The sequence below is a fragment of the Nerophis ophidion genome, linkage group LG26, assembly GCF_033978795.1.
Source record: "Nerophis ophidion isolate RoL-2023_Sa linkage group LG26, RoL_Noph_v1.0, whole genome shotgun sequence".
In the NCBI taxonomy this organism is placed as follows: Eukaryota; Metazoa; Chordata; class Actinopteri; order Syngnathiformes; family Syngnathidae; genus Nerophis; species Nerophis ophidion.
In genome coordinates this window covers 34,321,160-34,347,537 of record NC_084636.1, presented here as the reverse complement: position 1 = coordinate 34,347,537, position 26,378 = coordinate 34,321,160, and the positions used below count along the sequence as shown (strand labels likewise).

General features: G+C 33.9%; 1 protein-coding gene across 1 annotated transcript in view; it reads left to right on the top strand.

The window, feature by feature from the left end:
- The window catches only part of prdm5 (PR domain containing 5), a 97,795-nt gene that overhangs the window by 7,610 nt on the left and 63,807 nt on the right, over nucleotides 1-26,378 (top strand). The window contains exons 3-10 of the mRNA XM_061888940.1: nucleotides 9,020-9,142; nucleotides 15,615-15,783; nucleotides 15,851-16,028; nucleotides 17,714-17,806; nucleotides 17,879-18,000; nucleotides 18,884-18,963; nucleotides 20,828-20,912; nucleotides 20,991-21,148. Coding sequence (XP_061744924.1) covers nucleotides 9,020-9,142; nucleotides 15,615-15,783; nucleotides 15,851-16,028; nucleotides 17,714-17,806; nucleotides 17,879-18,000; nucleotides 18,884-18,963; nucleotides 20,828-20,912; nucleotides 20,991-21,148 — 1,008 coding nt within the window. The remainder of the gene's footprint in view (nucleotides 1-9,019; nucleotides 9,143-15,614; nucleotides 15,784-15,850; nucleotides 16,029-17,713; nucleotides 17,807-17,878; nucleotides 18,001-18,883; nucleotides 18,964-20,827; nucleotides 20,913-20,990; nucleotides 21,149-26,378) is intronic.

Below are 26,378 nucleotides of genomic sequence, written 5' to 3'. Positions count from 1 at the left end.
TGTCAAGTGTGAAAATATAAATTATTTCCTCATTTGGAAGATGCTAATTAAATGTTGCCTTTATGTTCACGTCAAATGTGAAAAACATGCTAACTAAATGTTGCATTGTCAAGTGTAAAAAATGTAATTATTTCCTCATTTGGAACATGCTAACTAAATGTTGCCTTTATGTTCATGTCAAGTGTGAAAAATGTAATTATTTTCTCATTTGCTACATGCTAGCTAAATGTTGTCTTTATGTTCACGTCAAGTGTAAAAAATGTAATTATTTCCTTATTTGGAACATGCTAACTAAATGTTGCCATGTCAAGTGTGAAAAATGTAATTATTTCCTCATTTGCTACATGCTAGCTAAATGTTGTCTTTATGTTCACGTCAAGTGTAAAAAATGTAATTATTTCCTTATTTGGAACATGCTAACTAAATATTGTCTTTATGTTCACGTAAGTGTGAAAATGTTATATTGTTTCATCATTTGCTACATGCTAACTAAACGTTGCCTTTGTGTTCATGTCAAGTGTGAAAATATAAATTATTTCCTCATTTGAAAGATGCTAACTAAATGTTGCCTTTATGTTCATGTCAAATGTGAAAAACATGCTAACTAAATGTTGCATTGTCAAGTGTAAAAAATGTAATTATTTCCTCATTTGGAACATGCTAACTAAATGTTGCCTTTATGTTCACGTCAAGTGTTAACAATTTAATTATTTCCTTATTTGCTACATACTAACTTCATGTTGCCTTTATGTTTACGTCAAATGTGAAAATGTAATTATTTCCTTATTTGGAACATGCTAACTAAATATTGTCTTTATGTTCACGTAAGTGTGAAAAATGTTAACTAAATGTTGCTTCTGTGTTCATGCAAGTGTGAAAATGTTATATTGTTTCCTCATTTGCTACATGCTAACTAAAAGTTGCCTTTGTGTTCATGTCAAGTGTGAAAATATAAATTATTTCCTCATTTGGAAGATGCTAACTAAATGTTGCTTTTATGTTCATGTTAAATGTGAAAAACATGCTAATTAAATGTTGCATTGTCAAGTGTAAAAAATGTAATTATTTCCTCATTTGGAACATGCTAACTAAATGTTGCCTATATGTTCATGTCAAGTGTGAAAAATGTAATTATTTTCTCATTTGCTACATGCTAACTAAAAGTTGCCTTTATGTTCACGTCAAGTGTTAACAATTTAATTATTTCCTTATTTGGAACATGCTAACTAAATATTGTCTTTATGTTCACGTAAGTGTGAAAAATGTTAACTAAATGTTGCTTCTATGTTCATGCAAGTGTGAAAATGTTATATTGTTTCATCATTTGGAAGATGCTAACTAAATATTGCCTTTATGTTCATGTCAAGTGTGAAAATATAAATTATTTCCTCATTTGGAAGATGCTAACTAAATATTGCCTTTATGTTCATGTCAAGTGTAAAAAATGTAATTATTTCCTCATTTGGAACATGCTAACTAAATGTTGCCTTTATGTTCACGTCAAGTGTTAACAATTTAATTATTTCCTTATTTGCTACATGCTAACTAAATGTTGCCTTTATGTTCACGTCAAGTGTTAACAATTTAATTATTTCCTTATTTGCTACATGCTAACTAAATGTTGCCTTTATGTTCACGTCAAGTGTTAACAATTTAATTATTTCCTTATTTGCTACATACTAACTTCATGTTGCCTTTATGTTTACGTCAAATGTGAAAATGTAATTGTTTCCTTACTTGCTACATGCTAACTGAATATTGTCTTTATGTTCATGTCAAGTGTTAACAATTTAATTATTTCCTTATTTGCTACATACTAACTTAATGTTGCCTTTATGTTCACGTCAAGTGTTAACAATTTAATTATTTCCTTATTTGCTACATGCTAACTAAATGTTGCCTTTATGTTCACGTCAAGTGTTAACAATTTAATTATTTCCTTATTTGCTACATGCTAACTAAATGTTGCCTTTATGTTCACGTCAAGTGTTAACAATTTAATTATTTCCTTATTTGCTACATACTAACTTCATGTTGCCTTTATGTTTACGTCAAATGTGAAAATGTAATTGTTTCCTTACTTGCTACATGCTAACTGAATATTGTCTTTATGTTAATGTCAAGTGTGAAAAATGTAATTATTTCCTTAGTTGCTACATGCTAACTAAATGTTGTATTTTTGTTTACATCAAGTGTAATAAATGTAATTATTTCCTTATTTGGAACATGCTAACTAAATATTGTCTTTATGTTCACGTAAGTGTGAAAAATGTTAACTAAATGTTGCTTCTATGTTCATGCAAGTGTGAAAATGTTATATTGTTTCCTCATTTGCTACATGCTAACTAAACGTTGCCTTTATGTTCATGTCAAGTGTGAAAATATAAATAATTTCCTCATTTGGAAGATGCTAACTAAATGTTGCCTTTATGTTCATGTCAAATGTGAAAAACATGCTAACTAAATGTTGCATTTTCAAGTGTAAAAAATGTAATTATTTCCTCATTTGGAACATGCTAACTAAATGTTGCCTTTATGTTCACGTCAAGTGTTAACAATTTAATTATTTCCTTATTTGCTACATACTAACTTCATGTTGCCTTTATGTTTACGCCAAATGTGAAAATGTAATTGTTTCCTTACTTGTTACATGCTAACTGAATATTGTCTTTATGTTCATGTCAAGTGTGAAAATGTAATTATTTCCTACGTTGCTACATGCTAACTAAATATTGTCTTTATGTTCACGTAAATGTGAAAATGTTATATTGTTTCATCATTTGCTACATGCTAACTAAACGTTGCCTTTGTGTTCATGTCAAGTGTGAAAATATAAATTATTTCCTCATTTGGAAGATGCTAACTAAATGTTGCCTTTATGTTCACGTCAAATGTGAAAAACATGCTAATTAAATGTTGCATTGTCAAGTGTAAAAAATGTAATTATTTCCTCATTTGGAACATGCTAACTAAATGTTGCCTTTATGTTCATGTCAAGTGTGAAAAATTTAATTATTTTCTAATTTGCTGCATGCTAACTAAATGTTGACTTTATGTTCACGTCAAGTGTTAACAATTTAATTATTTCCTTATTTGCTACATACTAACTTAATGTTGCCTTTATGTTTACGTCAAATGTGAAAATGTAATTGTTTCCTTACTTGCTACATGCTAACTAAATGTTGTATTTTTGTTTACGTCAAGTGTAAAAAATTTAATTATTTCCTTATTTGGAACATGCTAACTAAATATTGTCTTAATGTTCACGTAAGTGTGAAAAATGTTAACTAAATGTTGCTTTTATGTTCATGCAAGTGTGAAAATGTTATATTGTTTCCTCATTTGCTACATGCTAACTAAACGTTGCCTTTATGTTCATGTCAAGTGTGAAAATATAAATTATTTCCTCATTTGGAAGATGCTAACTAAATGTTGCATTGTCAAGTGTAAAAAATGTAATTACTTCCTCATTAGGAAATGCTAACTAAATGTTGACTTTATGTTCACGTCAAATGTGAAAAACATGCTAATTAAATGTTGCATTGTCAAGTGTAAAAAATGTAATTATTTCCTCATTTGGAACATGCTAACTAAATGTTGCCTTTATGTTCATGTCAAGTGTGAAAAATGTAATTATTTTCTAATTTGCTACATTCTAACTAAATGTTGCCTTTATGTTTACGTCAAATGTGAAAATGTAATTGTTTCCTTACTTGCTACATGCTAACTGAATATTGTCTTTATGTTCACGTAAGTGTGAAAAATGTTAACTAAATGTTGCTTTTATGTTCATGCAAGTGTGAAAATGTTATATTGTTTCATCATTTGCTACATGCTAACTAAACGTTGCCTTTATGTTCATGTCAAGTGTGAAAAAATAAATTATTTCCTCATTTGGAAGATGCTAACTAAATGTTGCCTTTATGTTTACGTCAAATGTGAAAATGTAATTGTTTCCTTACTTGCTACATGCTAACTGAAGATTGTCTTTATGTTCATGTCAAGTGTGAAAAATGTAATTATTTCCTTAGTTGCTACATGCTTACTAAATGTTGTATTTTTGTTTACGTCAAGTGTAAAAAATGTAATTATTTCCTTATTTGGAACATGCTAACTAAATATTGTCTTAATGTTCACGTAAGTGTGAAAAATGTTAGCTAAATGTTGCTTTTATGTTCATGCAAGTGTGAAAATGTTATATTGTTTCCTCATTTGCTACATGCTAACTAAACGTTGCCTTTATGTTCATGTCAAGTGTGAAAATATAAATTATTTCCTCATTTGGAAGATGCTAACTAAATGTTGCCTTTATGTTCACGTCAAATGTGAAAAACATGCTAATTAAATGTTGCATTGTCAAGTGTAAAAAATGTAATTATTTCCTCATTTGGAACATGCTAACTAAACGTTACCTTAATGTTCATGTCAAGTGTGAAAAATGTAATTATTTTCTCATTTGCTATATGCTAACTAAATGTTGCCTTTATGTTCACGTCAAGTGTTAACAATTTAATTATTTCCTTATTTGCTACATACTAACTTCATGTTGCCTTTATGTTTACGTCAAATGTGAAAATGTAATTGTTTCCTTACTTGTTACATGCTAACTATATGTTGCTTTTATGTTCATGCAAGTGTGAAAATGTTATATACTTTCCTCATTTGCTACATGCTAACTAAACGTTGCCTTTATGTTCATGTCAAGTGTGAAAATATAAATTATTTCCTCATTTGGAAGATGCTAACTAAATGTTGCCTTTATGTTCATGTCAAATGTGAAAAACATACTAATTAAATGTTGCATTTTCAAGTGTAAAAAATGTAATTATTTCCTCATTTGGAACATGCTAACTAAATGTTGCCTTTATGTTCACGTCAAGTGTTAACAATTTAATTATTTCCTTATTTGCTACATACTAACTTCATGTTGCCTTTATGTTTACGTCAAATGTGAAAATGTAATTGTTTCCTTACTTGTTACATGCTAACTGAATATTGTCTTTATGTTCATGTCAAGTGTGAAAAATGTAATTATTTCCTACGTTGCTACATGCTAACTAAATGTTGTATTTTTGTTTACGTCAAGTGTAAAAAATGTAATTATTTCTTTATTTGGAACATGCTAACTAAATATTGTCTTTATGTTCACGTAAGTGTGAAAAATGTTAACTAAATGTTGCTTCTATGTTCATGCAAGTGTGAAAATGTTATATTGTTTCCTTATTTGCTACATGCTAACTAAACGTTGCGTTTGTGTTCATGTCAAGTGTGAAAATATAAATTATTTCCTCATTTGGAAGATGCTAACTAAATGTTGCCTTTATGTTCACGTCAAATGTGAAAAATATGCTAATTAAATGTTGCATTGTCAAGTGTAAAAAATGTAATTATTTCCTCATTTGGAACATGCTAACTAAATGTTGCCTTTATGTTCATGTCAAGTGTGAAAATGTAATTGTTTCCTTACTTGCTACATGCTAACTGAATATTGTCTTTATGTTCATGTCAAGTGTGAAAAATGTAATTATTTCCTTAGTTGCTACATGCTAACTAAATGTTGTATTTTTGTTTACGTCATGTGTAAAAAATGTAATTATTTCCTTATTTGGAACATGCTAACTAAATATTGTCTTTATGTTCACGTAAGTGTGAAAAATGTTGACTAAATGTTGCTTTTATGTTCATGCAAGTGTGAAAATGTTATATTGTTTCCTCATTTGCTACTTGCCAACTAAACGTTGCCTTTATGTTCATGTCAAGTGTGAAAATATAAATTATTTCCTCATTTAGAAGATGCTAACTAAATGTTGCCTTTATGTTCATGTCAAATGTGAAAAACATGCTAATTAAATGTTGCATTGTCAAGTGTAAAAAATGTAATTATTTCCTCATTTGGAACATGCTAACTAAATGTTGCCTTTATGTTCACGTCAAGTGTTAACAATTTAATTATTTCCTTATTTGCTCCATACTAACTTAATGTTGCCTTTATGTTTACGTCAAATGTGAAAATGTAATTGTTTCCTTACTTGCTACATGCTAACTGAATATTGTCTTTATGTTCATGTCAAGTGTAAAAAATGTAATTATTTCCTTAGTTGCTACATGCTAACTAAATGTATTTTTGTTTACGTCAAGTGTGAAAAATGTAATTATTTCCTTAGTTGCAACATGCTAACTAAATGTTTTATTTTTGTTTACGTCAAGTGTGAAAAATGTGATTATTTCCTTATTTGGAACATGCTAACTAAATATTGTCTTTATGTTCACGTAAGTGTGAAAAATGTTGACTAAATGTTGTTTTTATGTTCATGCAAGTGTGAAAATGTTATATTGTTTCCTCATTTGCTACATGCTAACTAAACGTTGCCTTTATGTTCATGTCAAGTGTGAAAATATAAATTATTTCTTCATTTAGAAGATGCTAACTAAATGTTGCCTTTATGTTCATGTCCAATGTGAAAAACATGCTAATTAAATGTTGCATTGTCAAGTGTAAAAAATGTAATTATTTCCTCATTTGGAACATGCTAACTAAATGTTGCCTTTATGTTCACGTCAAGTGTTAACAATTTAATTATTTCCTTATTTGCTACATACTAACTTAATGTTGCCTTTATGTTTACGTCAAATGTGAAAATGTAATTGTTTCCTTACTTGCTACATGCTAACTGAAGATTGTCTTTATGTTCATGTCAAGTGTGGAAAATGTAATTATTTCCTTAGTTGCTACATGCTAACTAAATGTTGTATTTTTGTTTACGTCAAGTGTAAAAAATGTAATTATTTCCTTATTTGGAACATGCTAACTAAATATTGTCTTTATGTTCACGTTAACTGTGAAAAATGTTAACTAAATGTTGCTTTTATGTTAATGAAAGTGTGAACAATTTATATTGTTTCCTCATTTGCTACATGCTAACTATATATTGTCTTTATGTTCACGTCAAGTGTGAAAAATGTAATTTTTTCCTCATTTGGAAGATGGTAACTAAATGTTGCTTTTATGTTCATGTCAAATGTGAAAAACATGCTAATTAAATGTTGCATTGTCAAGTGTGCAAAATGTAATTATTTCCTCATTTGGAACCTTTATGTTCACAGCAAATGTGAAAAAGTTAATTGTTTCTTAATTTTTAACATGCTAACTAAATGTTGTCTTTATGTTCACGTCAATTAGAAAATTTTTATCGTTATCTTTTCTGGAATATGCTGACTAAATATTTTCTGTATGTTTGCGTCAAGTGTGAAAATGTAATTATTTCCTTATTTGCTACATGCTAACTAAATGTTGCCTTTATGTTCCTGTCATGTGTGAACATTTGTTATTGTTTCCTCATTTGCGACATGCTAACTAAATGTTGTCTTTATGTTCATGTCAGGTGTGAAAAATGTTATTGTTTCCTCATTTGTTGTCTTTATGTTCATGTCAAGTCTGAAAAATTTAATTGTTTTCTTTTTTTGGAACATGCTGACTAAATGTTGTCTTTATGTTCATGTCAAGTGTGAACAATTTAGTTATTTCCTCTTTTGGAAGATGCTAACCAAATGTTGCCTTTATGTTCACGTCAAGTGTGAAAAAATGCTAACTAAACATTGTCTCTATGTTCATGTCAAGTGGGAAAAACGTAATTATTTCCTCATTTGGAACATGCTAACTAAATGTTGCCTTAATGTTCATGTCAAGTGTGAATAATGAAAACTGTTTTTCTTTTTTGGCAAATGCTAACTAAATGTTGTCTTTATGTTTGTGTAAAGTGTGAAAAATATTATTTCCTTTTTTGCTACATGCTAACTAAATATTGTCTTTATGTTCATGTCATGTATGAACAATGTTGCCATGTCAAGTGTGAAAATTGTAATTATTTCCTCATTTTTACAACATAGTTTTTGCTGAAACAGTTTGTGTTGGGACATAGTTTGTGTTGTGACATAGTTGTGTTGTGACATAGTTTGTGTTGTAACGTAGTTTGTGTCGTGAAATAGTTTGTTGTAAAATAGTTTGTGTTGTAACGTAGTTTGTGTTGTGACAATTTGTTGTGATATAGTTTGTGTTGTGACATAGTTTGTGTTGTAACATAGTTTGTGTTGTAACATAGTTAGTGTTTTGACACATTTTGTTGTGACATAGTTTGTGTTGTGACATAGTTTGTGATGTAACATAGTTTGTGTTGTAACGTAGTTTGTTGTGACACAGTTTGTGTTGTAATGTAGTTTGTGTTGTGACAGTTTGTGTTGTGACATAGTTTTGTGTTGTAACATAGTTTGTGTTGTGACAGTTGTGACATAGTTGATGTTGTGACACAGTTTGTGTTTTAACTTAGTTTGTGTCGTGACATAGTTTGTGTTGTGACAGTTTGTGTTGTAGTTCAGTCTGTGTTGTGACAGTTTGTTGTGACATAGTTTGTGTGGTGACATAGTGTTGTGTTGTAACATAGTTTGTGTTGTGACGTAGTTTGTGTTGACATAGTTTGTGTTGTGATGTAGTTTGTGTTGTGACAGTTTGTGTGGTGACATCGTTTTGTGTTGTGACGTAGTTTGTGTTGACATAGTTTGTGTTGTGATGTAATTTGTGTTGTGACATAGTTTGTGTTGTGATGTAGTTTGTGTTGTGATATAGTTTGTGTTGTGACATAGTTTGTGTTGTGACGTAGTTTGTGTTGACATAGTTTGTGTTGTGACATAGTTTGTGCTGTGACATAGTTTGTGTTGTGACGTAGTTTGTGTTGACATAGTTTGTGTTGTGACATAGTTTGTGTTGTGACGTAGTTTGTGTTGTGACAACTAAAATGAAACATGTCCTGCTGTGATTCTGTCCAATCATGCACCTTAGTATTGGGAGCAGAAGACAAGGGTTGTGTGTGCAGTATTGCAGTCAGTTGTCAGTTGTCAGCGTCAACGATGCCAATGTTGTGTTATTGTTGTCACAGCAGCCATATTGGATGGTGTGGCCCTCACGGAAGATGTCCTCCCTCTGGCTGCGAGCAAGAGACTTGATTGATTTGTTTCCCTCCTGCAGGTCCGCGGCAGCAAGGGGGATGTTCTCTACATCCTGGACGCCAGCAACCCGCGCTACGCCAACTGGCTGCGCTTCGTTCACCAGGCACCTTCGCAGGAGCAGAAGAACCTGGCGGCCATTCAGGTAGATGGACAAAGGAGACATTGTGTTTCATTGTAGCCTTTAAACACATCCAATTGTATTTATATAAACATCAGAAAATGGCCATATTATTAGAGCAGTCATACTGGAAATATACAAACTTTGTAAAGAGATGTGCTGTTTATCGTTCACAATCCTTATGTAAGACAAGGATTGGCTTGTTTATGCGGTCAAAATGGTAAATAAATGTCAACACTCACCTTAATAGTCTCTAAAAACATCCAGAAAGCACCAACAAGACTCCATTTACATGCTGTGATCTGAAAATTAACCAAATATGAGTGATTTTGTTATTATAAGTGCTAACGCAGACCGACTATTTTAGCGGCGCGTTGATAGCAGTGAGCTAACGCCAGCTTTTGCGTTTATCTTTGACACACTGAGCCGACGGCTGCTTCGGCTTGGTCTCAAGCTTGCTAAAAGTGAACTCTAGACCAAAAATAATGCTAATTAGAAACATTAGCGAGCTAACGGGAATAGTTAGCGTACTTGTAACATGGCGTCAAGTATCAGCAGCTTTGGTTTCTAGGTTTAGATGCATAAAGTCAGCTAAAAAGTTAGCATAAAACATTAGCATGCTAGAATTAGCTGCTAGCATGCTAGCAAGAAATGTAAGCATACTTGTAAGATGGCGCCAAATATCAAAATTCATGATTTTTAGGTTTATTAAAACAAAATTAATAAAATGCTGGCATAAAACGTTAGCATGTTAACAGGAAATGTTAGCATACTTGTAACATGGCGCCAAGTATCAAAATTCGTGATTTTTAGCTTTCCACAAAAAAAAAGAGTAAAAATGCTGTCGGAAAACGATAGCATGCTAACAGGAAAAAAAAGCATACTTGTAAGATGGTGCCAAGTATCAAAATACCTGATTTTTAGGTTTATAAAAACAAAATGAGCAAAAATGCTGGCCTAAAATGTTAGAATGCTAACAGGAATAGTTACCATACTTGGAAGATGGCGGCAAGTATCAGTATCCATGATTTTTAAGTTTTTAAAATGAAATGAGCTAAAATGCCCGCATAATGTGTTAGAATGCTAACGTTAGCATGCTAACTGGACAAATTAGGATATTTGTAAGATGGCGCCAACTATCAGCATCCATGATTTCTTAGTTTTTAAGAATGAAATCATCAAAAATGCTGGCATAAAACGTGAGCATGCTAACATCAGGAACAATTTGCATACTTGTAAGATGGTGCAAAGCATCAAAATTCATGATTTTTATTTTTATTAAATGAAATGAGCAAAAATGCTGCCATAAAATGTTAGCATGCTTACATCAGCATGCTAACAGTTAGCATACGCTAAGTGTTAAGTGTCAAAATCCATATTTATTTGGATTATAGGAATAAAATGAAATTAAATGCTAACATTAAAGGCTAGCATGCTAACATTGCCATAATCACAGGAAAAGTTAGCATACTTTTAAGATGGCGCCAAGCATTAACACCCTCGATTTTTAGGTTTAAAATATAAATTGAACCAAAAAGCTAGCATAAAGTGTTAGCATGCTAACAGGAAAAGTTGGCATATTGACAGGAAAAGTTAGCATACAGTACTTGTAAGATGGTGCCAGGTATCAGCATCCATGATTTTTAAGTTTTTAGGACTGAAATGAGCCAAAGTGCTAGCATAAAGTATTAGCATTCTAACATTAGCATGCTAACAGGAAAAGTTAGCATATTACCAGGAAAAGTTAGTTTACTGTACTTGTAAGATGGTGCCAAGAATCAGCATCCATCATTTTTAATTTTTTAAAAATGAAATGAATCTAAGTGCTAGCATAAAGTGTTAGCATGCTAACAGGAATGTTAGCATACTGTACTTGTAAGATGGCGCCAAGTATCAGCATCCATCATTTTTAAGTTTACAAGAATGAAGTGAGCCAAAATGCTAGCATGAAGCATTAGCATTCTAACATTAGCATGCTAACAGGAAGAGTTTGCATACATGTAAGATGGCGCCAAGTATCAGTATCCATGATTTTTAAGTTTATAAGAATGAAATGAGCCAAAATGCTCGCGTAAAGTTTTAGCATTTTAACATTAGCATGCTAACAGGAACAGATAGCATGTTAACAGGAAAAGTTAGCATTCTGACAGGAAAATGTTGCATACTGTACTTGTAAGATGGCGCCAAGTATCAGCATCCTTCATTTTTAAGTTTATAAGAATGAAATGAGCCAAAATGCTAGCATGAAGCATTAGCATTCTAACATTAGCATGCTAACAGGAAGAGTTTGCATACATGTAAGATGGCGCCAAGTATCAGTATCCATGATTTTTAAGTTTATAAGAATGAAATGAGCCAAAATGCTCGCGTAAAGTTTTAGCATTTTAACATTAGCATGCTAACAGGAACAGAGAGCATGTTAACAGGAAAAGTTAGCATTCTGACAGGAAAATGTTGCATACTGTACTTGTAAGATGGCGCCAAATATCAGCATCCTTCATTTTTAAGTTTATAAGAATGAAATGAGCCAAAATTCTAGCATAAAGCCTTAGCATTCTAAAATTAGCATGCTGACAGAAAAAGTTAGTATACTAACAGGAAAAGTTAGCATGCTAACAGTAAAAGTTAGCATACATGTAAGATGTTGTCAAGTATCAGCCTCCATGATTTGTAGGTTTCTAAGAATGAAATGAGCCAAAATTCTGGAATAAAGTGTTAGCATTCTATTATTAGCATGCTAACAGGAAAAGTTAGCATGCTAACAGTAAAAGTTAGCATACATGTAAGATGTTGTCAAGTATCAGCCTCAATGATTTGTAGGTTTCTAAGAATAAAGTGTTAGCATTCTATTATTAGCATGCTAACAGGAAAAGTTAGCATGCTCACAGGAAAAGTTAGCCTACTAACAGGAGAAGTTAGCATACTGTACTTGTAAGATGGCGCTAAGTATCAGCTTCCATCATTTTTAAAGGCCTACTGAAATGAGATTTTCTCATTTAAACGGGGACAGCAGGTCCATTCTATGTGTCATACTTGATCATTTTGCGATATTGCCATGTTTTTGCTGAAAGGATTTAGTAGACAACATCCACGATAAAGTTTGCAACTTTTGGTCGCTAATAGAAAAGCCCTGCCTTTACCGGAAGTATGTGCGCGTGACGTCACCGGTTTTAGGGCTCCTCACATCCTCCATCCATCCATCCATTTTCTACCGCTTATTCCCTTTTGGGGTCGCGGGGGGCGCTGGCGCCTATCTCAGCTACAATCGGGTGGAAGGCGGGGTACACCCTGGACAAGTCGCCACCTCATCGCAGGGTCCTCACATTGTTAATAATCATAGCCTCCAGCAGCAAGAGCTATTCGGACCGCGAAAGCGAGAATTTCTCCATTAATTTGAGCGAGGATTAAATATTCGTGAATTAGGCTATTGATAGTGAAGGAATAGAAAAAAAAATAAATAAAAAGCGACGGCTCCGGGTTACGGCAGTGTGAGCGTTTCAGATGTAATTAGACACATTTACTAGGATACTACTGGAAGATCCCTTATCTGCTTATTATTTTAATAGTGTTGTCTGTCTATCTGTGTTGGCCCTGCGATGAGGTGGCGACTTGTCCAGGGTGTACCCCGCCTTCCGCCCGATTGTAGCTGAGATAGGCGCCAGCGCCCCCCGCGACCCCGAAAGGGAATAAGCGGTAGAAAATGGATGGATGGATGTTTTAGTGAGATTTTAAAGATTGTAAAGTAAAGATTGTAAAAACACACCTCGAGGTCGGATGGCTGCTGTGAACACACTGTGTCTCAGAGAGAAGCCGAGGAGCCAAGCTCACAGCTGCTGCGGGACGACGAATGTCTTCAGTAAGATATATATCACAATTTCCCCATCCAAAAACATGCTGGTTGACGTAGAGAAAACATGTTCGCTGCTTCACAACAAACAAAGAAACAACGGCTGTATTTCGGTGCTAAAGAAAGCTGCAATCCACCGCTTTGCACCAACAGCCTTCTTCTTTGACGTCTCCATTATTAAATGAACAAATTGCAAAAGATTCAGCAACACAGATGTCCAAAATACCGTGTAATTACGCCATGAACAGAGACGACTTTTAGCTGTGTGTCGTGCAGCGCTAATATTTCCTTACAGTCCGTGGCGTCACGCGAATGCGTCATCATTCCGCCATGTTTTCAACAAGAAACTCGCGGGAAATTTAAAATTGCAATTTAGTAAACTAAACCGGCCGTATTGGCATGTGTTGCAATGTTAATATTTCATCATTGATATATAAACTATCAGACTGCGTGGTTAGTAGTAGTGGGTTTCGGTAGGCCTTTAAGTTTATAAGAATGAAATGAGCCAAAATGGTAGCATAAAGCATTAGCATTCTAAAATTAGCATGCTAACAGGAAAAGTTAGCATACTAACAAGAAGAGTTAGCATAATGTAAGATGGCGCCAAGTATCAGCATCCATGATTTTTAAGTTTTTAAAAATGAAATTAGCCAAAATGCTAGCATAAAGTGTTAGCATGCTAATATCCATTTTCTATCCATTTTCTACCGCTTATTCCCTTTTGGGGTCGCTGGCGCCTATCTCAGCTACATTCGGGCGGAAGGCGGGGTACACCCTGGACAAGTCGCCACCTCATCGTAGGGCCAACACAGATAGACAGACAACATTCACACACTAGGGCCAATTTTAGTGTTGCCAATCAACCTATCCCCAGGTGCATGTTTTTGGAAGTGGGAGGAAGCCCACGCATTCACGGGGAGAACATGCAAACTCCACACAGAAAGATCCCGAGCCTGGGATTGAACCCAGGACTACTCAGGACCTTCGTATCGTGAGGCAGACGCACTAACCCCTCTTCCACCGTGAAGCCTGCATGGTAATATTAGCATGCAAACAGGAAAAGTTAGCATACTAACAGGAAAAGTGTTAGCATGCTAATATTAGCATGCTAACAGGAAAAGTTAGCATTCTTTATTCGTAAGATGTTGCCAAGTGTCAGCGTCCATGATTATCCATCCATCCGTTTTCTACCGCTTATTCCCTTTTGGGGTCGCGGGGGGCGCTGGCGCCTATCTCAACTACAATCGGGCGGAAGGCGGGGTACACCCTGGACAAGTCGCCACCTCATCGCAGGGCCAACACAGATAGACAGACAACATTCACACACTAGGGCCCATTTAGTGTTGCCAATCAACCTATCCCCAGGTGCATGTCTTTGGAAGTGGGAGGAAGCCGGAGTACCCGGAGGGAACCCACGCATTCACGGGGAGAACATGCAAACTCCACACAGAAAGATCCCGAGCCTGGGATTGAACCCAGGACTGCAGGACCTTCGTATTGTGAGGCAGACGCACTAACCCCTCTTCCACCGTGAAGCCTGCATGCTAATATTAGCATGCTAACAGGAAAATTTAGCATACTAACAGGAAAAGTGTTAGCATGCTAATATTAGCATGCTAACAGGAAAAGTTAGCATTCTTTTTTCGTAAGATGTTGCCAAGTGTCAGCGTCCATGATTATCCATCCATCCATTTTCTACCGCTTATTCCCTTTGGGGTCGCGGGGGGCGCTGGGGCCTATCTCAACTACAATCGGGCGGAAGGCGGGGTACACCCTGGACAAGTCGCCACTTCATCGCAGGGCCAACACAGATAGACAGACAACATTCACACTCACATTCACACACTAGGGCCAATTTTAGTGTTGCCAATCAACCTATCCCCAGGTGCATGTCTTTTGAAGTGGGAGGAAGCCGGAGTACCCGGAGGGAACCCACGCATTCACGGGGAGAACATGCAAACTCCACACAGAAAGATCCCGAGCCTGGGATTGAACCCAGGACTGCAGGACCTTCGTATTGTGAGGCAGACGCACTAACCCCTCTGCCACCGTGAAGCCTGCATGCTAATATTAGCATGCTAACAGGAAAAGTTAGCATACTAACAGGAAAAGTGTTAGCATGCTAATATTAGCATGCTAACAGGAAAAGTTAGCATTCTTTATTCGTAAGATGTTGCCAAGTGTCAGCGTCCATGATTATCCATCCATCTATTTTCTACCGCTTATTCCCTTTGGGGTCTCGGAGGGCGCTGGCGCCTATCTCAGCTACAATCGGGCGGAAGGCGGGGTACACCCTGTACAAGTCACCACCTCATCGCAGAGCCAACACAAATAGACAACATTCACACTCACATTCACACACTAGGGCCAATTTTAGTGTTGCCAATCAACCTATCCCCAGGTGCATGTCTTTGGAAGTGGGAGGAAGCCGGAGTACCCGGCGGGAACCCACGCAGTCACGGGGAGAACATGCAAACTCCACACAGAAAGATCCCGAGCCTGGGATTGAACCCAGGACGGCAGGACCTTCGTATCGTGAGGCAGACGCACTAACCCCTCTGCCACCGTGAAGCCCGCGTCCATGATTAGTAGCTTTATAATAATGAAATGAGGCAAAGTGGTCTGATGGAAGCTTCTGGTGCCTCCCAGGACGGAGAGAACATCTTCTACCTGGCTGTGGACGACATCGAGACGGACACGGAGCTCCTGATTGGCTTCCTGGACAGCGACATGGAGGAGGAGGAGGAGGAGGAAGAGGAGGAGGTGACCAAGGATGAGGAGGAGAGCAGCAAGGAGGCCAAGCACCTTCTAGAGATGGGTAGGCGCCTGTTTCCACCGCCTCCACCGTCCCGGTGCCTGCTCAGTGTCCTCCTGTCCTCCTCCAGAGCTGGTCATCAAGAAGGAAGACCACCCCTGCCTGCTGTGTGAGAGCAGCTTCCCCAGCCAGGAGATCCTGGCGGCCCACCTGCAGAGTCTGCACCAGAGACCCAGCACCGAGGACAAGGACTTCAAATGCAGGAACTGTGGCAAGAAGTTCCCCGTCAAGCAAGCCCTGCAGCGCCAGTGAGTCCACTTTCACTTTCACTTTCACTTTCACTTTCATGTCCTCTGCTGTCAACCTCACGCTTTTAGGCTAGGACATAGTTTGTCTTGTGACATAGTTTGTGTTGTGACATAGTTTGTGTTATGACATAGTTTGTGTTGTGACATAATTTGTGTTGTGACATAGTTTGTGTTGTGACATAGTTTGTGTTGTGACATAATTTGTGTCATGACATAGTTTGTGTTGTGACATAGTTTGTGTTGTGACATAGTTTGTGTTGTGACATAGTTTGTGTTGTGACACGTTTTGTGTTGTGACACAGTGTTGGTTGTGACACAGTTTGTGTAATGAAATAGTTTGTGTTATGAAATAGTTTGTGTTGTGACATAGTTTGTGTGGTGACAGTTTGTGTTGTGACATTCTTTGTGTTGTAAAATAGTTTGTCATGAGACATAGTTTGTGTTTTGACAGTTTGTGTTGTGAAGTAGTTTGTGTTGTGACACAGTTTGTGTTGTGTCATAGTTTGTGTTGTGACATAGTTTGTGTTGTGATATAGTTTGTGTTGTGACACAGTGTGTGTTGTGACATAGTTTGTGATATGACATAGTTTGTGTTGTGTCATAGTTTGTGTTGTGACATAGTTTGTGTTGTGACACAGTTTGTGTTGTGTCATAGTTTGTGTTGTGACATAGTTTGTGTTGTGACACAGTGTGTGTTGTGACATAGTATGTGTTGTGACACAGTTTGTGATATGACATATTTTGTGTTGAGACATAGCTTGTGATGTGACATAATTTGTGATATGACATAGTTTGTGTTGTGACATAGTTTGTGTTGTGATATAGTTTGTGTTGTGACACGGTCTGTGTAGTGACACAGTGTGTGTTGTGACACAGTTTGTGTAATGAAATAGTTTGTATTGTGACATAGTTTGCATTGTGACATAGTTTGCATTGTGACATAGTTTGTGTTGTGACATAGTTTGTTATGTGACATAGTTTGTGACATGACATAGTTTGTGTTGTGACATAGTTTGTGTTGTGACATAGTTTGTGATATGACCGTTTGTATTGTGACAAAGTTTGTGATGTGACATAGTTTGTGTTGTGGCATAGTTTGTGATGTGACAGAGTTTGTGATGTGCAGTGGTTTGTGTTATGACAGATTGTGTTGTGACGTTGTTTGTGTTGTGACACGGTTTGTGTTGTGACACAGTTTGTGTGATGAAATAGTTTGTGTTATGAAATAGTTTTTCTGTGGTGACAGTTTGTGTTGTAAAATAGTTTGTGTTGTGACATAGTTTGTGTTTTGACAGTTTGTGTTGTGACATAGTTTGTATTCTGACATAGTTTGTGTTGTGACAGTTTGTGTTGTGAAGTAGTTTGTGTTGTGACACAGTTTGTGTTGTGTCATATTTTGTGTTGTGACATAGTTTGTGTTGTGACATGGTTTGTGTTGTGACACAGTGTGTTGTAACATAGTTTGTATTGTGACATAGTTTGTATTGTGACATAGTTTGTGATGTGACATAGTATGTGTTGTGACAGTTTGTGTTGTGTCATAGTTTGTGTTGTAAAATAGTTCATGTAGTGACATAGTTTGTGTTGTGACACAGTCTGTGTTGTGACGTAGTTTGTGTTGTGACAGTTTATGTTGTGACATAGTCCGTGTTGTGACATAGTTTATGTTGTGAATGTCCCCACAGCGTGCTGCATTGTTCAGAAGCAGCCAGTCCTTCAGGAGAGTCCAAGGCCCATCAGTGTTCGTTGTGTCACAGCACCTTCAGCTCAGAGTCCAGGTAAGTTGTGTGCGGTGTCAGACTCCAGGTAAGTTGTGTTTAAGTTTTCTGCTGCTGACTCCTGTGGTGCAGCTTCGAGCAGCACAAAGAGGCGTGCAGAGGAGACGCCAGGTTCATCTGCAAGGAGGAGAGCTGCGGGAAAAGGTTCAAGAGCAAGGACGCTCTGAAGAAACATAAAGGCAACGTTCACACAGGTGAGACACACCTGTGCCCCTCTGCTCCTCTTCATCTCCAATCATTCCATAATTGCTGAGCTGCACCTTTTGGGCCTCGCTCCTCTGCTATTCAGGGCAGGATGTAGGCCAGCTTACATCGAGTCAGGCCCTGATGGACACCCTCATATTGCTGCACGCATTTAAGGACCCCTTTGTGTCTGCACACGCGTGTGTGTGTGTGTGTGGGTGGGTGTGCGTGCGTGCGTGTCTGTGCGTGTGTTTGTTTGTGTGTTTGTGTGTGTGTGTGTGTGTGTGTGTGTGTGTGTGTGTGTGTGTGTGTGTGTGCTTGCGTGCACGCGTGCTTGTTGCGGAAAAAAGGGGGGAAGTGCCTCAGACAGGACGGATTGGGGTCATGTGATCCAGATGATCCAGAATGCGATTTTAGTCTCCATAATTGGAATTAAAAAAGATTTGAGTGTGAAGTATATATATATATATATATATATATATATATATATATATATATATATATATATATATATATATATATATATATATATAGCCTTCACACTCAAATCTTTTTTGATTCCAATTATATATATATATATATATATATATGTATATATATATAGAAATATTTGTGTGTATAAATATGTGTGTGTATATATATTGATATGTGTATATACATAAACATACATGTATATATTTATGTTTATGTATGATATATGTATATATATATATATATATATATATATATATATATATATATATATATATATATATATATATATATATATATATATATATATATATATATGCCAAGCGGTAAAAAATGGATGGATGGATGTATATTTATATGTATATATAAACAATATATGAAAGGAATATTATATAAGTCTTGTTGGTGTTGTTTCTACTTTAGGGAGTGCAAGAAGGAAGCTAACCTGTACGATATGCAACAGGAAGTGTTCGTCTTCTCTTAATCTACAAGAACATAGAAAGGTGAGCCTCACAAGAGACTATGATGTCACACAATAACTACATGAATTATATGACATGTCTTTCACCAACTCATTTATTGTGGACAATTCCACTGAATCACTGCCACTTTCCATGTAAACCTCATGTCTGTTGTGTTGTGACATTTCTGCAAAGTTTTAATCTGATTAGACGCATATTCTACTACTCAAAATGTGTACTGGATAAGTATCAGGACTGAAAGTGACAGGACTGAAAGTGACAGGATTGAAAATGACAGGACTGAAAGTGATAGGAGTGGATGTATCAGTACTTGAAAATGACAGTAATGTAATTAACAGGAGTGAAAGTAACAGGTGTGAAAGTAAGAGGGGTGGAAGTACCAGGTGGTCTCTGGAGTCAGAGTATTAGGAGTCAGGACTGAAAGTATCCATACTAAAAGTAACACAAATGAAAGGAACATATGTGAAAGTAACAGAACTTAAGGTAACAGACCGCAAATAACAGAAATTAAAGTAACAGGAGTGAAAGTAAAAAGACTGAAAAGAACAGGAGTGAAAGTGACAATAAAAATAACTAGAGAGAAAGTAACAGGAGTGCACGTAAGAGAAGTGAACGTAACTAGAGTGAAAGTAACAGGAGTGAATATAACAGAAGTGCAAGGTAATAGTGTAGGTAAGTAACAAGAGTGAAAGTAACAAGAGTGACAGTGAGAAGAATGAAAGTGAGAAGAATGAAAGTAACAGAGCTAACAGTAACAAGAATTAAGGTAACACAAAAAAAAAGTAACAAGAATTAAAGTAACAGGAGTGAAAGTAACATGAGTGAAAGTAACAGACCGTGGTTAACAGGAGTGAAAGTAACATGAGTGAAAGTAACATGAGTGAAAGGGAACAGTGTAGGTAAGTAACAGGAACAAATGTAATGAGTGAATGTAACAGGAGTAATAGTAAGGTAACAGTGTAGGTAAGTAACATGATTGTAAATAACAGGAGTGAAAGTAACAGGAGTGTAAGTAACAGGAGTGAAAGAAACAGGAAGTAAGAGGCGTGGAAGTATTAGGTGGTATCTGGAGTCAAAGTATTAGGATTCAGGACTGAAAGTATCCAGACTGAAAGTAACTGGAATGAAATGAACAGACTGCAGATAACATAATTTAAAGTAACAAGAGTGAAAGTAACCTGGGTGGAATTAACAGGAGTGAAAGTAACAAGAATGAAAGTAACAGGCGTGAAAATGACAAGAATGAAAATAACTGGAGAGAAAGTAATGAGTGAAAGTAACAATAATGAAAGTAACAACAGTGAAAGTAACAACAGTGGAAATGACAAGAGTGAAAGTAACAAGAATGAAAATATCAATAGTGAAAGTAACTGGAGTGAAAGTAACAGACTGGTTAACAGGAGTGAAAATAACATGAGTGAAAGTAACAGGAGTGTTAAAAACAGGAGTGTAACAAGAATGAAAGTAACAATAATAACAGTGACAAAAGTGAAAGTAAAAGGAGTGACAGTAACAAGAGAAGAAAGTAACAGAAGTTAGATTAACAGGAATGAAAGTATCCAGAGTGTAAGTAACATGAGTGAAAGTAACATGAGTGTAAGGTATCTGTGTAGGTAAGTAACAGGAGTGAAAGTAACAAGAGTGAAAGTAACAAGAACGAAAGCAACAGGAGTGTAAGGTAACAATAAGTAAGTAACAGGAGTGAAGGGTAACATGACTTAAAGTAACAGTGTAAGGAGATAACAGGAGTGAGTTGTTAGCATAGAACGGTGACAAACATGAGTATGACCAGAGGCCATAAATATTAATAACATGTTAGCACATTACAAAACATGAACAGACACTGCAGGTAACAGGACTGTGTCTACTCTATTTCTGCTCCCAGATCCATGAAATATTTGAGTGTCACGCCTGCGACAAGAAGTTCATCTCCACCAATCAACTCAAGCGTCACATGATCACACACTCAGGTGAGACCAGGCCTCCTCATGACGGCCACGCCCCCTCCCCCACATGACACTTGCTGCGCTGCGTTCCCATGACGACAGAGAAGCGGCCGTACACCTGCGAGATCTGCAGCCGCTCCTTCAAGCGCCTGGACCAGGTGACGGCCCACAAGATCATCCACAGCGAGGACAAGCCCTACAAGTGCAAACTGTGCGGGAAGGAGTTCGCCCACAGGAACGTCTACAAGAACCACAAGAAGGTGAGAAAAATGTTCTTACTTACAAGAGAATATACATTATTATGTTAGCAGTAGCATGCTAACGTTAGCATGTGTCACGTACCAAGTAATTTGACTCTTTTAGCAAAAGTAGCAAACAATTTAGCATTTAGCACCATGACTCTGTGGTAAACGGTTGTAAAATTTGCCCCAAAAAATAAGTTAGCATGCTAACAGTTAGAATGTGTCATCTACCAAGTTATATGACTCTGGGGTAAACAATTGTAAAATTTGCAAAAAAAATGTTAGCATTTTAATGTTAGCAAGCGTATGTTAGCATGATAACAATTAGCAATTGTGTCATCCACCAAGTTGTATGACTCCGAGGTAAACGGTTGTAACATTTGCAAAAAAAAGGTTAGCATATGTCATCTACTAAGTTTTATGACGGGGGTAAACGGTTGTAAAATTTGCCCAAAAAAATAAGTTAGCATGCTAACAGTTAGAATGTGTCATCTACCAAGTTATATGGCTCTGGGGTAAACAATTGTAAAATTTGCAAAAAAAATGTTAGCATTTTAATGTTAGCAAGCGTATGTTAGCATGACAACAATTAGCAATTGTGTCATCCACCAAGTTGTATGACTCCGAGGTAAACGGTTGTAACATTTGCAAAAAAAAGGTTAGCATGTGTCATCTACTAAGTTATATGACTAGGGTAAACGGTTGTAAAATTTGACAAAAAAGGTTAGCATGCTAACAGCATGTGTCATCTACCAAGTTATATGACTCTGGGCTAAACAGTCACACCATTTGCAAAAAAAGGTTAGCATGTTAATGTTAGTATGCTTATGTTAGCATGCTAACAATTAGCATGTGTCATCTACCAAGTTATATAACTGCGGGGTAAAATAAATAAATAAATAAATAATTTTCAAGTAAATAAAAGATTGGCAAGTACTAAAAACAAATGTCTTTAAGTTAAAGCTCCGGGCACAATGCAGTCACAGCACATGTCATTTACACTCCACAACCACAAAGGGTGCTGCTGAGTCAGTTTAAGGCAGTCAGAGACTGTTGGTTGCGCCGTCCGCCAAAAATAGCAAAGTAGAAGAAGCAGGGTGGGGAGTAAAATGGCAGACTGGAGAAAAGCTAAACCTGTAAGTTAACACATGTATAGTAGCTCTGGCTGACTGGAATATTACTGTCAAGAGTTGTACTAAATAAAATGGCAGAAGATATTTTTTATACTTGTTATTCGTGTTTTTAATAAAATTATCATTTTTTAAGTTTTTTTATTTAACTTGGGAATCGATTTTTTACTTGCAGAAAATTGTTTTTATTCTTGCAAATGTTTTTTGGGATATTGATAAATTACTTTTATACCTGTAAATCTCTTTTTATTTCAAGAATAGTGTTTTTATACTTGTAAGTCTTTTTTTAATTGAAGAATATCATTTTGATTTTTTATACTTAAGTCTTTTTTAATTGAACACAATTGTTTTTGTGCATGCAAATTGTTTCTTTAATTGAATAATTTTTATTTTACTAAGTTTTTTTTAATTGAAGAAATTACTTTTAATACTTTCAAATTTTTTTTTTACATGCATAAAATAGTTTTTATAATTGCGAATTGTTTTTTTAATTTAATAACTTTTTTTTTACTTGCAAATTCTTTTTTTTAAATTGAAGAAATGTGTATATTTTTTTTTTTTTACTAAAAAAATGTTTTTTTTAATTGAAGGCTTTAGTTTTTTTTTACTTTCAAATATTTTTTTTTACCTGCAGAAAATTGTTTTTATACTTGCAAATCTTTTTTTAATTGAAGATTATTTTTACTTTTTAAGTCTTTTTTCAAATAGTTTTTTATTGAAGAAATTATTTTTTATTGTTGGGACAAGCGGTAGAAAATGGATGGGATCGGATGGATGTTTTTATAATTGCGAATTGTTTTTTTTTAATTGAAAAACTTTTTTTTTTTTTTTGCTCACAAATATTTATTTTTTATTGAAGAAATTTTTTAAAAATACTTTTAAATATTTTTTTTACCTGCATGAAATAGTTTTTATACTTGCAAATGTTATTTTAATTGAATATTTTTTTCAGACTTTCAAATTATTTTTTTTAATTGAAGACATTAGTTTTTATTCTTAAAAAATATTTTTTTTACCTGCAGAAAATTGGTTTTATACTTACAATTTTTTTTTTAATTGAAGATAATTGTAACTTTTTATACTTTTTTTAGTTGAGCAAAATAGTTTGTTTTTTTTACTCGTAAATAGTTATTTTAATTGAAAAATTTGTTTTGTTATTGTTAGGACAAGAGGTAAAAAATGGATATTTGCGATTGTTTTTTTTTTTACTCACAAATATATATTCTTAACTGAAGAAATAATTTTTCATACTTTCAAAATATTTTTTTACATGCATAAAATAGTTTTTATACTTGCTAATCTTTTTTTTTAATTGAGTAACTTTTTTTTTACTTTCAAATCTTTTTTTTTTAAATTGAAGAAATGGGTTTTGTTTTTTTTTTACCCACAAATTGTTTTTTTATTTGAAGACATTAGTTTTTTTTACTTTCAAATACTTTTTTATTACCTGCAGAAACATTTTGAACAATTTTTTTTTACTCTTCAATTCTTTTTAATTGAAGAAATAATTTTTTATACTTTCAAATATATTTTTTTGACCTGCTGAAAATTGCTTATATACTTCGTAATCTTTTTTTTTTAAATTGTATATTATTTTGACCTTTTATACTTAGTATTTTTTTAATAGAACAAAATAGTTTTTTTTACTCACAAATATTTTTTTTATTGAAGAAATTATTTTTTATTGTTGGACCAAGCGGTAGAAAATGGATGGGATGAATGTTTTTATACTTTTTTTTACTCAGAAATAGTTTTTTTTTTTAAATTGAAAAACCCTTTTTCAAATCTTTTTTTTTTTGATTGAAGAAATTACTTTTCATACTTTCGAATCTTTTTTTTTTTAAATTGAAGAAATGGGTTTTGTTTTTTCTTACCCACAAATTGTTTTTTTATTTGAAGACATTAGTTTTTTTTTCTTTCAAATACTTTTTTTACCTGCAGAAAAATTTTGAACAATTTTTTTTTACTCTTCAATTCTTTTTAATTGAAGAAATAATTTTTTATACTTTCAAATATATTTTTTTGACCTGCTGAAAATTGCTTATATACTTCGTAATCTTTTTTTTTAAATTGTGTATTATTTTGACTTTTTATACTTAGTATTGTTTTAATAGAACAAAATAGTTTTTTTACTCACAAATAGTTTTTTTATTGAAGAAATAGTTTTTTATTGTTGGACCAAGCGGTAGAAAATGGATGGGATGAATGTTTTTATACTTTTTTTTACTCAGAAATAGTTTTTTTTTTTAAATTGGAAAAACCCTTTTTCAAATCATTTTTTTTGATTGAAGAAATTACTTTTCCTACTTTCAAATCATTTTTTTATACCTGCAAAAAATAGTTTTTATACTTGTAAATGTTTTTTTTTGTACTCGCAAATAATTTTTTTTAAAATTGAAAGAATGTGTATTTTTTTTTGTCACAAATTGTTTTTTTTAATTGAAGAAATAATTTTTATACTTTTAAATCATTTTTTTTTACCTGCAGAAAATTGTTTTTGGTACTATCAAATCTTTTTCTAATTCAAGATAATATTAACTTTTTAATTGAACAAAATTGTTTTTTTACTCTCAAATATTTTTCTTAATTAAATAAATAATTTTTTATTGCTGGGACAAGCGGTAGAAAATGGATGGGATGGATGTTTTTATACCTGCGAATTGTTTTTATTTTGTTTTAGTTGAAAAACTGTTTTTTTTTTACTCACAAATAGTTTCTTTATTGAAGAAATTATTTTTTATTGTTGGACCAAGCGGTAGAAAATGGATGGGATGAATGTTTTTATACTTTTTTTTACTCAGAAATAGTTTTTTTTTTAAATTGAAAAACCCTTTTTCAAATCTTTTTTTTTTTGATTGAAGAAATTACTTTTCATACTTTCAAATCATTTTTTATACCTGCAAAAAATAGTTTTTATACTTGCAAATGTTTTTTTGTACTCGCAAATAATTTTTTTTTAAATTGAAGAAATGTGTATTTTTTTTTACTCACAAATTGTTTTTTTTAATTGAAGAAATAATTTTTTATACTTTTAAATCGTTTTTTTTACCTGCAGAAAATTGTTTTTGTACTAGCAAATCTTTTTTTTAATTCAAGATAATATTAACTTTTTAATTGAACAAAATTGTTTTTTTACTCTCAAATATTTTTCTTAATTAAATTAATAATTTTTTATTGCTGGGACAAGCGGTAGAAAATGGATGGGATGGATGTTTTTATACTTGCGAATTATTTTTGTTTTGTTTTAGTTGAAAAACTTTTTTTTTTTACTCACAAATATTTATTTTTAATTGAAGAAATAATTTTTTATACTTTTAAATCGTTTTTTTTTACCTGCAGAAAATTGTTTTTGTACTAGCAAATCTTTTTTTAATTCAAGATAATCTTGACTTTTCAATTGAACAAAATTGTTTTTTTACTCTCAAATATTTTTCTTAATTAAATAAATTATTTTTTATTGCTGGGACAAGCGGTAGAAAATGGATGGGATGGATGATTTTATACTTGCGAATTGTTTTTGTTTTGTTTTAGTTGAAAAACTTTTTTTTTTTTTTACTCACAAATATTTATTTTTAATTGAAGAAATTATTTTTTTATACTTTTAAATTAATTTTTTTTTTACCTGCAGGAAATTGTTTTTATACTTGCAAATCTTCTTTTAATTGAAGATTATTTTGACTTTTTAAACATCTAAGTCAGTGGTCCTTAACTTTGTTGGAGGTACCTAACCCCACCAGTTTCATATGCGCATTCACATAACCCTTCTTTAGTGAAAAATAAAGTTGTTGTTTTTTTTGTTTTATTTTTTCAAATTCAAGACAAAGTTATGTTTTACTTACTAGTGCACAAAATGAACCGTGCATGAACATCACCTTGTTCAAAGAACAAAACCAACACAGTGCATGAACTCACAACAAATTACACACGTGAAAATTAGAGGGAACATTATTTGGCGGTATCCATAATACTTAGACTTCCTTTTTTATTGTCATTCAAATTTAAACTTTGCAGTACAGATACACCGATAGGGAGACGTTATTATTTACACGATTATTTGATTGATTGATTGAATGAGACTTTTATTAGTAGATTGCACAGTACAGTACATATTCCGTACA